Source organism: Platichthys flesus, chromosome 1 (assembly GCF_949316205.1).
Source record: "Platichthys flesus chromosome 1, fPlaFle2.1, whole genome shotgun sequence".
Lineage (NCBI taxonomy): Eukaryota > Metazoa > Chordata > Actinopteri > Pleuronectiformes > Pleuronectidae > Platichthys > Platichthys flesus.
This window is the reverse complement of record NC_084945.1, coordinates 26,201,143-26,217,298: the sequence shown is the minus strand read 5'-3', so window position 1 is coordinate 26,217,298 and position 16,156 is coordinate 26,201,143. Positions and strand designations below refer to the sequence as shown.

The 16,156-nt window shown below is 41.8% G+C and overlaps 5 protein-coding genes across 7 annotated transcripts; all 5 read right to left on the bottom strand.

Annotated features, from left to right (window-relative positions):
- Positions 1-397: 397 nt before the first annotated feature.
- On the bottom strand, positions 398-1,354 carry LOC133958978 (high choriolytic enzyme 1-like). 2 transcript variants are annotated; one of them, XM_062394034.1, is made up of 2 exons: positions 1,283-1,354; positions 398-1,195 (listed from the first exon to the last, which is right to left on the bottom strand). In XM_062394034.1, exons 1-2 carry the CDS (start codon positions 1,352-1,354, stop codon positions 476-478), a joined length of 792 nt encoding a protein of 263 aa, XP_062250018.1. In that variant the 3' UTR covers positions 398-475. The 2 variants fall into 2 exon arrangements, with proteins under 2 accessions (XP_062250018.1, XP_062250012.1); XM_062394028.1 differs by having other exon boundaries at positions 398-1,354.
- A 2,465-nt stretch (positions 1,355-3,819) lies between these two features.
- On the bottom strand, positions 3,820-4,906 carry LOC133958969 (high choriolytic enzyme 1-like). The gene has a single exon (XM_062394016.1). The coding sequence runs from the start codon at positions 4,774-4,776 to the stop codon at positions 3,898-3,900; it is 879 nt and encodes a 292-aa protein (XP_062250000.1). The 5' UTR covers positions 4,777-4,906; the 3' UTR covers positions 3,820-3,897.
- A 2,450-nt stretch (positions 4,907-7,356) lies between these two features.
- On the bottom strand, positions 7,357-8,365 carry LOC133958960 (high choriolytic enzyme 1-like). The gene has a single exon (XM_062394005.1). The coding sequence runs from the start codon at positions 8,233-8,235 to the stop codon at positions 7,357-7,359; it is 879 nt and encodes a 292-aa protein (XP_062249989.1). The 5' UTR covers positions 8,236-8,365.
- Positions 8,366-10,778: 2,413 nt separating this feature from the next.
- LOC133958949 (high choriolytic enzyme 1-like) lies at positions 10,779-11,657 on the bottom strand. 2 transcript variants are annotated; one of them, XM_062393993.1, is made up of 2 exons: positions 11,586-11,657; positions 10,779-11,498 (listed from the first exon to the last, which is right to left on the bottom strand). In XM_062393993.1, exons 1-2 carry the CDS (start codon positions 11,655-11,657, stop codon positions 10,779-10,781), a joined length of 792 nt encoding a protein of 263 aa, XP_062249977.1. The 2 variants fall into 2 exon arrangements, with proteins under 2 accessions (XP_062249977.1, XP_062249969.1); XM_062393985.1 differs by having other exon boundaries at positions 10,779-11,657.
- Positions 11,658-14,084: 2,427 nt separating this feature from the next.
- Positions 14,085-15,209, bottom strand: LOC133958937 (high choriolytic enzyme 1-like). The gene has a single exon (XM_062393974.1). The coding sequence runs from the start codon at positions 15,077-15,079 to the stop codon at positions 14,201-14,203; it is 879 nt and encodes a 292-aa protein (XP_062249958.1). The 5' UTR covers positions 15,080-15,209; the 3' UTR covers positions 14,085-14,200.
- Positions 15,210-16,156: the final 947 nt, after the last annotated feature.

The window sequence follows — 16,156 nt, the reverse complement described above, 5'->3', positions numbered from 1 at the left end:
ATTTCTGATATATTTAGTCAAATTTTGAAGATTAGTTTCATTGTTGTCATGTTACCCTGAGTACTTTTTGTTAGGGGGCATTTTCATATCCTTCAGAAAAATAGGAACTTAGAGAGTAAGAGGAAGTATGGAAGAGAGTCCTATTCCCAGTATTTTGATGATTTTCCCCAAAATGTCAGAAATCCTTCACATATTCTTAGTGATTGTAAGTTTGTGTAAGAAAACATGCATTCGCCTCATTTTGACAATCAAAAGATAAAAGATGGGACACAACAGCAATCATGTTGCTTTACCTTTATTATAGACATTTGATACTTGTTGCCGTCACATATGCTGTTGTCTGACTGTTTGAGAGAACATAGTCAAAAGAAATGTGATCTTTACCATTGCTTGCAGAGATTATGGGTTTTATTTAATAACAGTAAAACACATACAGTAAAGGGTGAATTTTCTGTATTTTGCATCAGCATTTTTGTTAGCAGCTATAGAACCTGTTGATTCTCATGATGTCCAAGGAGGACATGCCCTGCCTCTGGCCGATCCGGACGTTGGAGTTGGGGATGGGGGTGATGGTGTCCCTCCCCCGTTGGATGGCGAAGGCTGTTCTTCCGTAGTGCATGATGGAGGAGTAGTCGTAGGGAGTGTTCAGGTTGTTGGTGTCCTTCTTGTAGAAGTTGTAGGCCATCCCCTGGTTGATGTTCCCCCAGTTGATCCTGACATATCTGTCGCGGTCGCTCCTGGTCTGCTCGTGGTTGAAGCCCAGAGCGTGGTTGATCTCATGCTGGATGATTCCGTTTTGGACACAGCCCCCCCTGTTGAGAGAGAGCACCTGTCTGCCTCCCACTCTGCCCAGAGAGGAGAAACATCCGCCTCTGTTCTCAATGCTGATGTAGTCGCGTTGGTTCTGACGGGGGACGAAGCGGATGCAGGTCCTTCTTTGGAAGGCTTTCATGGCACGGTCGATCTTCTGCCTCTCCATGCTGCTGAACTCTCTGCTCAGGGTGAAGGGGATCACCACCTGACCGTTTGAGGCTTTCCTCCACAGGCACTTCTGAGACCAGCACTTCATGGCGTTCCGGGTTCTCGGAGCGACCAGGTCTCCTTCCAGCAGGATCTCATCTGTGGCATTGTTTGAGGTCAGAATCCCGGTGGTGATGTCCATGGTGCCCTCGGGAACTTCTTCTTCAATTTCCTCCTCATGTATCTCATCTATGGCGTTGTTTGAGGCCAGAATCCTGGTTGAAATATCCATGGTGTTCTTAGGAACGTCTTCTTCCATTACCTCCTCCTGGAGAGGATGAGCCTGTGAGAGGCCGAGCAAGAGCAGCAGCAGCAGGCTGACACTGGGAGTCATCTTCAGGGTGGGTGTGGAGGCTGTGGAGCTTCTGTGGAGAGGAGAGACTCCTGATGCTTTATGTTTGACTCAGTGCTGTCCAGGCTCTTTATACTCTCCTCTACAGGTGTGTCTGCAGGATTATTATGGGCTGGGGTCCAAACTGTTAGGCCTAAATAAACTTTCGAAGGAACGACTCCACGGACAAACCCAGTGTTTCAACATAGTTTGTTATCTCTGGTCAGTAGGTAGATCAACACATGTGACACTTTTAAAAGCTTTATACTTGTTGAAGAATCAACTTGTATCAATAACATATGCTATTATTTTAGAAGAAGCATGACAAATTTGAACTGAGTGATAAATATTTGTATTCTCATTGAGACGACCTTTGGCACAAACTGAATCTCTTACGTTCTTCTTACACAGACACCATCTATATTTTGATGCAATCGAAATGAAATCACTTTAAAGAGGCAGGCTACCGGATGTTAATTCACCATAAAGTTAAAACAAAAAATCCCTGTAGAAAAATTGTAAAAGTGGCTCCGTCATTGTTTCATGGTCAGGTGAGCACTGTCCTTTTAGGATTAAAACGAACTATGTAGAAATAAAGCACTAGGAGTCAAAGAAGCTTTGAACTTGAATGATGACTTGACAAAATATAAACAAACAGGCAAAAACGCAGAAGGGAAGTTAAGTAGTCTCAGATTGTCCTTCTTTTATTACACTTGAGTCACAGAGCTAAACAGTCGAGTTCTAAAAAAGTGGCATTAGCATAGTTCATAAATTCTGTCCCTTCCATGTTAGTGGATGGAACGAGGACAAAAACTAAAAAGGCAAAGTACACATCAAATGTATATTTCTCAAAGATTCTTTATATATTTTATATTAAACAATGCTAATGATGCTATAGAAAATGTGGTCAGAGATCATTAGCTGAGACTGACACACAATTGGTTGAGCGCGAGTCTGCAGGACCTCAGTACCTTGGCTTGATCCTCCAATCGCTATTGTCAGACTCTGGCTCCAACTACGTAAGATTGCAGTGTTCATATCTGGGATGTTTTGGCTTTATTTCTGGTTAGTGGGGGGGAAGAGTAGACAAGTGGTTTTCTTTATACAGGGTTTATAAAGAGAACTTTTAATAATTAAAAAAAAAGATTGAAGTCAATCAACTGTCCAGATGTTGAGGAGCTCCAAAGGATTAGGGGGTTGTTTGACTATCTGAAGGTGCAATAGTAAAGATCAGGGAAACTTTAGTGATCTTACACACGTTTTATTTTTTTGTCTTCATGCAGTGCTGAAGCCTGCACACTATTGGGTTTGATAGGATATGGGAAAATGATGAGCTGATGTTAGGGACTGTGTCAAAAAAGCATGCAAAATGTCCCAAACAGTTTTTTGAATTGTCTCTATTTTCTTTAGATGCACAGACACACATAGAGACTTTATCTTTGCATTGCAAATTTGGTCATGAGCCAATAACACAATCAAACATCGATCTATAATCCATAAATGTGAAGGTAAAGGATATTGATTGCTCCCTTATGGCTGGCTGCAGTACAGGTCATGAATCCTGCCTCCTCAATGTCGGTGGATGGGACATGGACTAAATTCTAAATCTAAGTCCACATCAAATACATTTTTTCAAAGAGAGCTTATGATGTAGATATTTGTAATAGCAATGATGTCAGTTCAAGTGCTCCTTCACAGTAAGATTGGTTCTAATTAGTTATTTGATGCTTTGAAAACATGGGAAAACTTGACAGCTGACACTGACTCACGATGTGGTGATGAAATGTATAAGATGGACCTCGATACTGCGGTTCCATCCCTCAAGCGCTACTGCATAGACTCTAGTTCCAAATGATGTCATCATCGCAAAGTTGTGGTGTTTGTATAATAAATATTTTCGTTTAATTTCTGGAAAGAGAAAGGAAGTGGAGATGCATCCTCTGTCTTTAGTCTATGATCAATTACTGGAAATTTATACTGACGCACAAATTTCAATTCCGGATATTTTGTTTGTGATGAAAGAATTTTTCAGTCAAATGTGTTTTTGTGTCTTATAACTGCATTCCCCTGAATTTCTGATATATTTAGTCAAATTTTGAAGATTAGTTTCATTGTTGTCATGTTACCCTGAGTACTTTTTGTTAGGGGGCATTTTCATATCCTTCAGAAAAATGGGACCTTAGAGAGTAAGAGGAAGTATGGAAGAGAGTCCTATTCCCAGTATTTTGATGATTTTCCCCAAAATGTCAGAAGTCCTTCACATATTCTTAGTGATTGTAAGTTTGTGTAAGAAAAAATGCATTCGCCTCATTTTGACAATCAAAAGATAAAAGATGGGACACAACAGCAATCATGTTGCTTTACCTTTATTATAGACATTTGATACTTGTTGCCGTCACATATGCTGTTGTCTGACTGTTTGAGAGAACATAGTCAAAAGAAATGTGATCTTTACCATTGCTTGCAGAGATTATGGGTTTTATTTAATAACAGTAAAACACATACAGTAAAGGGTGAATTTTCTGTATTTTGCATCAGCATTTTTGTTAGCAGCTATAGAACCTGTTGATTCTCATGATGTCCAAGGAGGACATGCCCTGCCTCTGGCCGATCCGGACGTTGGAGTTGGGGATGGGGGTGATGGTGTCCCTCCCCCGTTGGATGGCGAAGGCTGTTCTTCCGTAGTGCATGATGGAGGAGTAGTCGTAGGGAGTGTTCAGGTTGTTGGTGTCCTTCTTGTAGAAGTTGTAGGCCATCCCCTGGTTGATGTTCCCCCAGTTGATCCTGACATATCTGTCGCGGTCGCTCCTGGTCTGCTCGTGGTTGAAGCCCAGAGCGTGGTTGATCTCATGCTGGATGATTCCGTTTTGGACACAGCCCCCCCTGTTGAGAGAGAGCACCTGTCTGCCTCCCACTCTGCCCAGAGAGGAGAAACATCCGCCTCTGTTCTCAATGCTGATGTAGTCGCGCTGGTTCTGACGGGGGACGAAGCGGATGCAGGTCCTTCTTTGGAAGGCTTTCATGGCACGGTCGATCTTCTGCCTCTCCATGCTGCTGAACTCTCTGCTCAGGGTGAAGGGGATCACCACCTGACCGTTTGAGGCTTTCCTCCACAGGCACTTCTGAGACCAGCACTTCATGGCGTTCCGGGTTCTCGGAGCGACCAGGTCTCCTTCCAGCAGGATCTCATCTGTGGCATTGTTTGAGGTCAGAATCCCGGTGGTGATGTCCATGGTGCCCTCGGGAACTTCTTCTTCAATTTCCTCCTCATGTATCTCATCTATGGCGTTGTTTGAGGCCAGAATCCTGGTTGAAATATCCATGGTGTTCTCAGGAACGTCTTCTTCCATTACCTCCTCCTGGAGAGGATGAGCCTGTGAGAGGCCGAGCAAGAGCAGCAGCAGCAGGCTGACACTGGGAGTCATCTTCAGGGTGGGTGTGGAGGCTGTGGAGCTTCTGTGGAGAGGAGAGACTCCTGATGCTTTATGTTTGACTCAGTGCTGTCCAGGCTCTTTATACTCTCCTCTACAGGTGTGTCTGCAGGATTATTATGGGCTGGGGTCCAAACTGTTAGGCCTAAATAAACTTTCGAAGGAACGACTCCACGGACAAACCCAGTGTTTCAACATAGTTTGTTATCTCTGGTCAGTAGGTAGATCAACACATGTGACACTTTTAAAAGCTTTATACTTGTTGAAGAATCAACTTGTATCAATAACATATGCTATTATTTTAGAAGAAGCATGACAAATTTGAACTGAGTGATAAATATTTGTATTCTCATTGAGACGACCTTTGGCACAAACTGAATCTCTTACGTTCTTCTTACACAGACACCATCTATATTTTGATGCAATCGAAATGAAATCACTTTAAAGAGGCAGGCTACCGGATGTTAATTCACCATAAAGTTAAAACAAAAAATCCCTGTAGAAAAATTGTAAAAGTGGCTCCGTCATTGTTTCATGGTCAGGTGAGCACTGTCCTTTTAGGATTAAAACGAACTATGTAGAAATAAAGCACTAGGAGTCAAAGAAGCTTTGAACTTGAATGATGACTTGACAAAATATAAACAAACAGGCAAAAACGCAGAAGGGAAGTTAAGTAGTCTCAGATTGTCCTTCTTTTATTACACTTGAGTCACAGAGCTAAACAGTCGAGTTCTAAAAAAGTGGCATTAGCATAGTTCATAAATTCTGTCCCTTCCATGTTAGTGGATGGAACGAGGACAAAAACTAAAAAGGCAAAGTACACATCAAATGTATATTTCTCAAAGATTCTTTATATATTTTATATTAAACAATGCTAATGATGCTATAGAAAATGTGGTCAGAGATCATTAGCTGAGACTGACACACAATTGGTGTGTGTCAGTCAGACACACACCAATTGTGTACTGAGGTCCTGCAGAGGTCTGCAGGACCTCAGTACCTTGGCTTGATCCTCCAATCGCTATTGTCAGACTCTGGCTCCAACTACGTAATATTGCAGTGTTCATATCTGGGATGTTTTGGCTTTATTTCTGGTTAGTGGGGGGGAAGAGTAGACAAGTGGTTTTCTTTATACAGGGTTTATAAAGAGAACTATTAATAATTAAAAAAAAAGATTGAAGTCAATCAACTGTCCAGATGTTGAGGAGCTCCAAAGGATTAGGGGGTTGTTTGACTATCTGAAGGTGCAATGGTAAAGATCAGGGGAACTTCAGTGATCTTTCACACGTGTTATTTTTTTGTCTTCATGCAGTGCTGAAGCCTGCACACTATTGGGTTTGATAGGATATGGGAAAATGATGAGCTGATGTTAGGGACTGTGTCAAAAAAGCATGCAAAATGTCCCAAACAGTTTTTTGAATCGTCTCTATTTTCTTTAGATGCACAGACGCACATAGAGACTTTATCTTTGCATTGCAAATTTGATCATGAGCCAATAACACAATCAAACATCGATCTATAATCCATAAATGTGAAGGTAAAGGATATTGATTGCTCCCTTATGGCTGGCTGCAGTACAGGTCATGAATCCTGCCTCCTCAATGTCGGTGGATGGGACATGGACTAAATTCTACATCTAAGTCCACATCAAATACATTTTTTCAAAGAGAGCTTATGATGTAGATATTTGTAATGGCAATGATGTCAGTTCAAGTGCTCCTTCACAGTAAGATTGGTTCTAATTAGTTATTTGATGCTATGAAAACATGGGAAACTTGACAGCTGACACTGACTCACGATGTGGTGATGAAATGTATAAGATGGACCTCGATACTGCGGTTCCATCCCTCAAGCGCTACTGCATAGACTCTAGTTCCAAATGATGTCATCATCGCAAAGTTGTGGTGTTTGTATAATAAATATTTTCGTTTAATTTCTGGAAAGAGAAAGGAAGTGGAGATGCATCCTCTGTCTTTAGTCTATGATCAATTACTGGAAATTTATACTGACGCACAAATTTCAATTCCGGATATTATGTTTGTGATGAAGGAATTTTTCAGTTAAATGTGTTCTTGTGTCTTATAACTGCATTCCCCTGAATTTCTGATATATTTAGTCAAATTTTGAAGATTAGTTTCATTGTTGTCATGTTACCCTGAGTACTTTTTGTTAGGGGGCATTTTCATATCCTTCAGAAAAATGGGACCTTAGAGAGTAAGAGGAAGTATGGAAGAGAGTCCTATTCCCAGTATTTTGATGATTTTCCCCAAAATGTCAGAAGTCCTTCACATATTCTTAGTGATTGTAAGTTTGTGTAAGAAAAAATGCATTCGCTCCATTTTGACAATCAAAAGATAAAAGATGGGACACAACAGCAATCATGTTGCTTTACCTTTATTATAGACATTTGATACTTGTTGCCGTCACATATGCTGTTGTCTGACTGTTTGAGAGAACATAGTCAAAAGAAATGTGATCTTTACCATTGCTTGCAGAGATTATGGGTTTTATTTAATAACAGTAAAGCACATACAGTAAAGGGTGAATTTTCTGTATTTTGCATCAGCATTTTTGTTAGCAGCTATAGAACCTGTTGATTCTCATGATGTCCAAGGAGGACATGCCCTGCCTCTGGCCGATCCGGACGTTGGAGTTGGGGATGGGGGTGATGGTGTCCCTCCCCCGTTGGATGGCGAAGGCTGTTCTTCCGTAGTGCATGATGGAGGAGTAGTCGTAGGGAGTGTTCAGGTTGTTGGTGTCCTTCTTGTAGAAGTTGTAGGCCATCCCCTGGTTGATGTTCCCCCAGTTGATCCTGACATATCTGTCGCGGTCGCTCCTGGTCTGCTCGTGGTTGAAGCCCAGAGCGTGGTTGATCTCATGCTGGATGATTCCGTTTTGGACACAGCCCCCCCTGTTGAGAGAGAGCACCTGTCTGCCTCCCACTCTGCCCAGAGAGGAGAAACATCCGCCTCTGTTCTCAATGCTGATGTAGTCGCGCTGGTTCTGACGGGGGACGAAGCGGATGCAGGTCCTTCTTTGGAAGGCTTTCATGGCACGGTCGATCTTCTGCCTCTCCATGCTGCTGAACTCTCTGCTCAGGGTGAAGGGGATCACCACCTGACCGTTTGAGGCTTTCCTCCACAGGCACTTCTGAGACCAGCACTTCATGGCGTTCCGGGTTCTCGGAGCGACCAGGTCTCCTTCCAGCAGGATCTCATCTGTGGCATTGTTTGAGGTCAGAATCCCGGTGGTGATGTCCATGGTGCCCTCGGGAACTTCTTCTTCAATTTCCTCCTCATGTATCTCATCTATGGCGTTGTTTGAGGCCAGAATCCTGGTTGAAATATCCATGGTGTTCTCAGGAACGTCTTCTTCCATTACCTCCTCCTGGAGAGGATGAGCCTGTGAGAGGCCGAGCAAGAGCAGCAGCAGCAGGCTGACACTGGGAGTCATCTTCAGGGTGGGTGTGGAGGCTGTGGAGCTTCTGTGGAGAGGAGAGACTCCTGATGCTTTATGTTTGACTCAGTGCTGTCCAGGCTCTTTATACTCTCCTCTACAGGTGTGTCTGCAGGATTATTATGGGCTGGGGTCCAAACTGTTAGGCCTAAATAAACTTTCGAAGGAACGACTCCACGGACAAACCCAGTGTTTCAACATAGTTTGTTATCTCTGGTCAGTAGGTAGATCAACACATGTGACACTTTTAAAAGCTTTATACTTGTTGAAGAATCAACTAGTATCAATAACATATGCTATTATTTTAGAAGAAGCATGACAAATTTGAACTGAGTGATAAATATTTGTATTCTCATTGAGACGACCTTTGGCACAAACTGAATCTCTTACGTTCTTCTTACACAGACACCATCTATATTTTGATGCAATCGAAATGAAATCACTTTAAAGAGGCAGGCTACCGGATGTTTATTCACCATAAAGTTAAAACAAAAAATCCCTGTAGAAAAATTGTAAAAGTGGCTCCGTCATTGTTTCATGGTCAGGTGAGCACTGTCCTTTTAGGATTAAAACGAACTATGTAGAAATAAAGCACTAGGAGTCAAAGAAGCTTTGAACTTGAATGATGACTTGACAAAATATAAACAAACAGGCAAAAACGCAGAAGGGAAGTTAAGTAGTCTCAGATTGTCCTTCTTTTATTACACTTGAGTCACAGAGCTAAACAGTCGAGTTCTAAAAAAGTGGCATTAGCATAGTTCATAAATTCTGTCCCTTCCATGTTAGTGGATGGAACGAGGACAAAAACTAAAAAGGCAAAGTACACATCAAATGTATATTTCTCAAAGATTCTTTATATATTTTATATTAAAAAATGCTAATGATGCTATAGAAAATGTGTTCAGAGATCATTAGCTGAGACTGACACACAATTGGTTGAGCGCGAGTCTGCAGGACCTCAGTACCTTGGCTTGATCCTCCAATCGCTATTGTCAGACTCTGGCTCCAACTACGTAAGATTGCAGTGTTCATATCTGGGATGTTTTGGCTTTATTTCTGGTTAGTGGGGGGGAAGAGTAGACAAGTGGTTTTCTTTATACAGGGTTTATAAAGAGAACTATTAATAATTAAAAAAAAAGATTGAAGTCAATCAACTGTCCAGATGTTGAGGAGCTCCAAAGGATTAGGGGGTTGTTTGACTATCTGAAGGTGCAATAGTAAAGATCAGGGGAACTTTAGTGATCTTACACACGTGTTATTTTTTTGTCTTCATGCAGTGCTGAAGCCTGCACACTATTGGGTTTGATAGGATATGGGAAAATGATGAGCTGATGTTAGGGACTGTGTCAAAAAAGCATGCAAAATGTCCCAAACAGTTTTTTGAATTGTCTCTATTTTCTTTAGATGCACAGACACACATAGAGACTTTATCTTTGCATTGCAAATTTGGTCATGAGCCAATAACACAATCAAACATCGATCTATAATCCATAAATGTGAAGGTAAAGGATATTGATTGCTCCCTTATGGCTGGCTGCAGTACAGGTCATGAATCCTGCCTCCTCAATGTCGGTGGATGGGACATGGACTAAATTCTAAATCTAAGTCCACATCAAATACATTTTTTCAAAGAGAGCTTATGATGTAGATATTTGTAATGGCAATGATGTCAGTTCAAGTGCTCCTTCACAGTAAGATTGGTTCTAATTAGTTATTTGATGCTTTGAAAACATGGGAAAACTTGACAGCTGACACTGACTCACGATGTGGTGATGAAATGTATAAGATGGACCTCGATACTGCAGTTCCATCCCTCAAGCGCTACTGCATAGACTCTAGTTCCAAATGATGTCATCATCGCAAAGTTGTGGTGTTTGTATAATAAATATTTTCGTTTAATTTCTGGAAAGAGAAAGGAAGTGGAGATGCATCCTCTGTCTTTAGTCTATGATCAATTACTGGAAATTTATACTGACGCACAAATTTCAATTCCGGATATTTTGTTTGTGATGAAAGAATTTTTCAGTCAAATGTGTTTTTGTGTCTTATAACTGCATTCCCCTGAATTTCTGATATATTTAGTCAAATTTTGAAGATTAGTTTCATTGTTGTCATGTTACCCTGAGTACTTTTTGTTAGGGGGCATTTTCATATCCTTCAGAAAAATGGGACCTTAGAGAGTAAGAGGAAGTATGGAAGAGAGTCCTATTCCCAGTATTTTGATGATTTTCCCCAAAATGTCAGAAGTCCTTCACATATTCTTAGTGATTGTAAGTTTGTGTAAGAAAACATGCATTCGCCTCATTTTGACAATCAAAAGATAAAAGATGGGACACAACAGCAATCATGTTGCTTTACCTTTATTATAGACATTTGATACTTGTTGCCGTCACATATGCTGTTGTCTGACTGTTTGAGAGAACATAGTCAAAAGAAATGTGATCTTTACCATTGCTTGCAGAGATTGTGGGTTTTATTTAATAACAGTAAAACACATACAGTAAAGGGTGAATTTTCTGTATTTTGCATCAGCATTTTTGTTAGCAGCTATAGAACCTGTTGATTCTCATGATGTCCAAGGAGGACATGCCCTGCCTCTGGCCGATCCGGACGTTGGAGTTGGGGATGGGGGTGATGGTGTCCCTCCCCCGTTGGATGGCGAAGGCTGTTCTTCCGTAGTGCATGATGGAGGAGTAGTCGTAGGGAGTGTTCAGGTTGTTGGTGTCCTTCTTGTAGAAGTTGTAGGCCATCCCCTGGTTGATGTTCCCCCAGTTGATCCTGACATATCTGTCGCGGTCGCTCCTGGTCTGCTCGTGGTTGAAGCCCAGAGCGTGGTTGATCTCATGCTGGATGATTCCGTTTTGGACACAGCCCCCCCTGTTGAGAGAGAGCACCTGTCTGCCTCCCACTCTGCCCAGAGAGGAGAAACATCCGCCTCTGTTCTCAATGCTGATGTAGTCGCGCTGGTTCTGACGGGGGACGAAGCGGATGCAGGTCCTTCTTTGGAAGGCTTTCATGGCACGGTCGATCTTCTGCCTCTCCATGCTGCTGAACTCTCTGCTCAGGGTGAAGGGGATCACCACCTGACCGTTTGAGGCTTTCCTCCACAGGCACTTCTGAGACCAGCACTTCATGGCGTTCCGGGTTCTCGGAGCGACCAGGTCTCCTTCCAGCAGGATCTCATCTGTGGCATTGTTTGAGGTCAGAATCCCGGTGGTGATGTCCATGGTGCCCTCGGGAACTTCTTCTTCAATTTCCTCCTCATGTATCTCATCTATGGCGTTGTTTGAGGCCAGAATCCTGGTTGAAATATCCATGGTGTTCTTAGGAACGTCTTCTTCCATTACCTCCTCCTGGAGAGGATGAGCCTGTGAGAGGCCGAGCAAGAGCAGCAGCAGCAGGCTGACACTGGGAGTCATCTTCAGGGTGGGTGTGGAGGCTGTGGAGCTTCTGTGGAGAGGAGAGACTCCTGATGCTTTATGTTTGACTCAGTGCTGTCCAGGCTCTTTATACTCTCCTCTACAGGTGTGTCTGCAGGATTATTATGGGCTGGGGTCCAAACTGTTAGGCCTAAATAAACTTTCGAAGGAACGACTCCACGGACAAACCCAGTGTTTCAACATAGTTTGTTATCTCTGGTCAGTAGGTAGATCAACACATGTGACACTTTTAAAAGCTTTATACTTGTTGAAGAATCAACTTGTATCAATAACATATGCTATTATTTTAGAAGAAGCATGACAAATTTGAACTGAGTGATAAATATTTGTATTCTCATTGAGACGACCTTTGGCACAAACTGAATCTCTTACGTTCTTCTTACACAGACACCATCTATATTTTGATGCAATCGAAATGAAATCACTTTAAAGAGGCAGGCTACCGGATGTTAATTCACCATAAAGTTAAAACAAAAAATCCCTGTAGAAAAATTGTAAAAGTGGCTCCGTCATTGTTTCATGGTCAGGTGAGCACTGTCCTTTTAGGATTAAAACGAACTATGTAGAAATAAAGCACTAGGAGTCAAAGAAGCTTTGAACTTGAATGATGACTTGACAAAATATAAACAAACAGGCAAAAACGCAGAAGGGAAGTTAAGTAGTCTCAGATTGTCCTTCTTTTATTACACTTGAGTCACAGAGCTAAACAGTCGAGTTCTAAAAAAGTGGCATTAGCATAGTTCATAAATTCTGTCCCTTCCATGTTAGTGGATGGAACGAGGACAAAAACTAAAAAGGCAAAGTACACATCAAATGTATATTTCTCAAAGATTCTTTATATATTTTATATTAAACAATGCTAATGATGCTATAGAAAATGTGGTCAGAGATCATTAGCTGAGACTGACACACAATTGGTTGAGCGCGAGTCTGCAGGACCTCAGTACCTTGGCTTGATCCTCCAATCGCTATTGTCAGACTCTGGCTCCAACTACGTAAGATTGCAGTGTTCATATCTGGGATGTTTTGGCTTTATTTCTGGTTAGTGGGGGGGAAGAGTAGACAAGTGGTTTTCTTTATACAGGGTTTATAAAGAGAACTATTAATAATTAAAAAAAAAGATTGAAGTCAATCAACTGTCCAGATGTTGAGGAGCTCCAAAGGATTAGGGGGTTGTTTGACTATCTGAAGGTGCAATAGTAAAGATCAGGGGAACTTTAGTGATCTTACACACGTGTTATTTTTTTGTCTTCATGCAGTGCTGAAGCCTGCACACTATTGGGTTTGATAGGATATGGGAAAATGATGAGCTGATGTTAGGGACTGTGTCAAAAAAGCATGCAAAATGTCCCAAACAGTTTTTTGAATTGTCTCTATTTTCTTTAGATGCACAGACACACATAGAGACTTTATCTTTGCATTGCAAATTTGGTCATGAGCCAATAACACAATCAAACATCGATCTATAATCCATAAATGTGAAGGTAAAGGATATTGATTGCTCCCTTATGGCTGGCTGCAGTACAGGTCATGAATCCTGCCTCCTCAATGTCGGTGGATGGGACATGGACTAAATTCTAAATCTAAGTCCACATCAAATACATTTTTTCAAAGAGAGCTTATGATGTAGATATTTGTAATAGCAATGATGTCAGTTCAAGTGCTCCTTCACAGTAAGATTGGTTCTAAATAGTTATTTGATGCTTTGAAAACATGGGAAAACTTGACAGCTGACACTGACTCACGATGTGGTGATGAAATGTATAAGATGGACCTCGATACTGCGGTTCCATCCCTCAAGCGCTACTGCATAGACTCTAGTTCCAAATGATGTCATCATCGCAAAGTTGTGGTGTTTGTATAATAAATATTTTCGTTTAATTTCTGGAAAGAGAAAGGAAGTGGAGATGCATCCTCTGTCTTTAGTCTATGATCAATTACTGGAAATTTATACTGACGCACAAATTTCAATTCCGGATATTTTGTTTGTGATGAAAGAATTTTACAGTCAAATGTGTTTTTGTGTCTTATAACTGCATTCCCCTGAATTTCTGATATATTTAGTCAAATTTTGAAGATTAGTTTCATTGTTGTCATGTTACCCTGAGTACTTTTTGTTAGGGGGCATTTTCATATCCTTCAGAAAAATGGGACCTTAGAGAGTAAGAGGAAGTATGGAAGAGAGTCCTATTCCCAGTATTTTGATGATTTTCCCCAAAATGTCAGAAGTCCTTCACATATTCTTAGTGATTGTAAGTTTGTGTAAGAAAACATGCATTCGCCTCATTTTGACAATCAAAAGATAAAAGATGGGACACAACAGCAATCATGTTGCTTTACCTTTATTATAGACATTTGATACTTGTTGCCGTCACATATGCTGTTGTCTGACTGTTTGAGAGAACATAGTCAAAAGAAATGTGATCTTTACCATTGCTTGCAGAGATTATGGGTTTTATTTAATAACAGTAAAACACATACAGTAAAGGGTGAATTTTCTGTATTTTGCATCAGCATTTTTGTTAGCAGCTATAGAACCTGTTGATTCTCATGATGTCCAAGGAGGACATGCCCTGCCTCTGGCCGATCCGGACGTTGGAGTTGGGGATGGGGGTGATGGTGTCCCTCCCCCGTTGGATGGCGAAGGCTGTTCTTCCGTAGTGCATGATGGAGGAGTAGTCGTAGGGAGTGTTCAGGTTGTTGGTGTCCTTCTTGTAGAAGTTGTAGGCCATCCCCTGGTTGATGTTCCCCCAGTTGATCCTGACATATCTGTCGCGGTCGCTCCTGGTCTGCTCGTGGTTGAAGCCCAGAGCGTGGTTGATCTCATGCTGGATGATTCCGTTTTGGACACAGCCCCCCCTGTTGAGAGAGAGCACCTGTCTGCCTCCCACTCTGCCCAGAGAGGAGAAACATCCGCCTCTGTTCTCAATGCTGATGTAGTCGCGCTGGTTCTGACGGGGGACGAAGCGGATGCAGGTCCTTCTTTGGAAGGCTTTCATGGCACGGTCGATCTTCTGCCTCTCCATGCTGCTGAACTCTCTGCTCAGGGTGAAGGGGATCACCACCTGACCGTTTGAGGCTTTCCTCCACAGGCACTTCTGAGACCAGCACTTCATGGCGTTCCGGGTTCTCGGAGCGACCAGGTCTCCTTCCAGCAGGATCTCATCTGTGGCATTGTTTGAGGTCAGAATCCCGGTGGTGATGTCCATGGTGCCCTCGGGAACTTCTTCTTCAATTTCCTCCTCATGTATCTCATCTATGGCGTTGTTTGAGGCCAGAATCCTGGTTGAAATATCCATGGTGTTCTCAGGAACGTCTTCTTCCATTACCTCCTCCTGGAGAGGATGAGCCTGTGAGAGGCCGAGCAAGAGCAGCAGCAGCAGGCTGACACTGGGAGTCATCTTCAGGGTGGGTGTGGAGGCTGTGGAGCTTCTGTGGAGAGGAGAGACTCCTGATGCTTTATGTTTGACTCAGTGCTGTCCAGGCTCTTTATACTCTCCTCTACAGGTGTGTCTGCAGGATTATTATGGGCTGGGGTCCAAACTGTTAGGCCTAAATAAACTTTCGAAGGAACGACTCCACGGACAAACCCAGTGTTTCAACATAGTTTGTTATCTCTGGTCAGTAGGTAGATCAACACATGTGACACTTTTAAAAGCTTTATACTTGTTGAAGAATCAACTTGTATCAATAACATATGCTATTATTTTAGAAGAAGCATGACAAATTTGAACTGAGTGATAAATATTTGTATTCTCATTGAGACGACCTTTGGCACAAACTGAATCTCTTACGTTCTTCTTACACAGACACCATCTATATTTTGATGCAATCGAAATGAAATCACTTTAAAGAGGCAGGCTACCGGATGTTAATTCACCATAAAGTTAAAACAAAAAATCCCTGTAGAAAAATTGTAAAAGTGGCTCCGTCATTGTTTCATGGTCAGGTGAGCACTGTCCTTTTAGGATTAAAACGAACTATGTAGAAATAAAGCACTAGGAGTCAAAGAAGCTTTGAACTTGAATGATGACTTGACAAAATATAAACAAACAGGCAAAAACGCAGAAGGGAAGTTAAGTAGTCTCAGATTGTCCTTCTTTTATTACACTTGAGTCACAGAGCTAAACAGTCGAGTTCTAAAAAAGTGGCATTAGCATAGTTCATAAATTCTGTCCCTTCCATGTTAGTGGATGGAACGAGGACAAAAACTAAAAAGGCAAAGTACACATCAAATGTATATTTCTCAAAGATTCTTTATATATTTTATATTAAACAATGCTAATGATGCTATAGAAAATGTGGTCAGAGATCATTAGCTGAGACTGACACACAATTGGTTGAGCGCGAGTCTGCAGGACCTCAGTACCTTGGCTTGATCCTCCAATCGCTATTGTCAGACTCTGGCTCCAACTACGTAAGATTGCAGTGTTCATATCTGGGATGTTTTGGCTTTATTTCTGGTTAGTGGGGGGGAA

What these genes read in the sequence shown, in the direction of transcription:
- LOC133958978 (XM_062394028.1), bottom strand. Translation starts at nt 1,354, where the DNA reads ATGACTCCCAGTGTCAGCCTGCTGCTGCTGCTCTTGCTCGGCCTCTCA.
- LOC133958969 (XM_062394016.1), bottom strand. Translation starts at nt 4,776, where the DNA reads ATGACTCCCAGTGTCAGCCTGCTGCTGCTGCTCTTGCTCGGCCTCTCA.
- LOC133958960 (XM_062394005.1), bottom strand. Translation starts at nt 8,235, where the DNA reads ATGACTCCCAGTGTCAGCCTGCTGCTGCTGCTCTTGCTCGGCCTCTCA.
- LOC133958949 (XM_062393985.1), bottom strand. Translation starts at nt 11,657, where the DNA reads ATGACTCCCAGTGTCAGCCTGCTGCTGCTGCTCTTGCTCGGCCTCTCA.
- LOC133958937 (XM_062393974.1), bottom strand. Translation starts at nt 15,079, where the DNA reads ATGACTCCCAGTGTCAGCCTGCTGCTGCTGCTCTTGCTCGGCCTCTCA.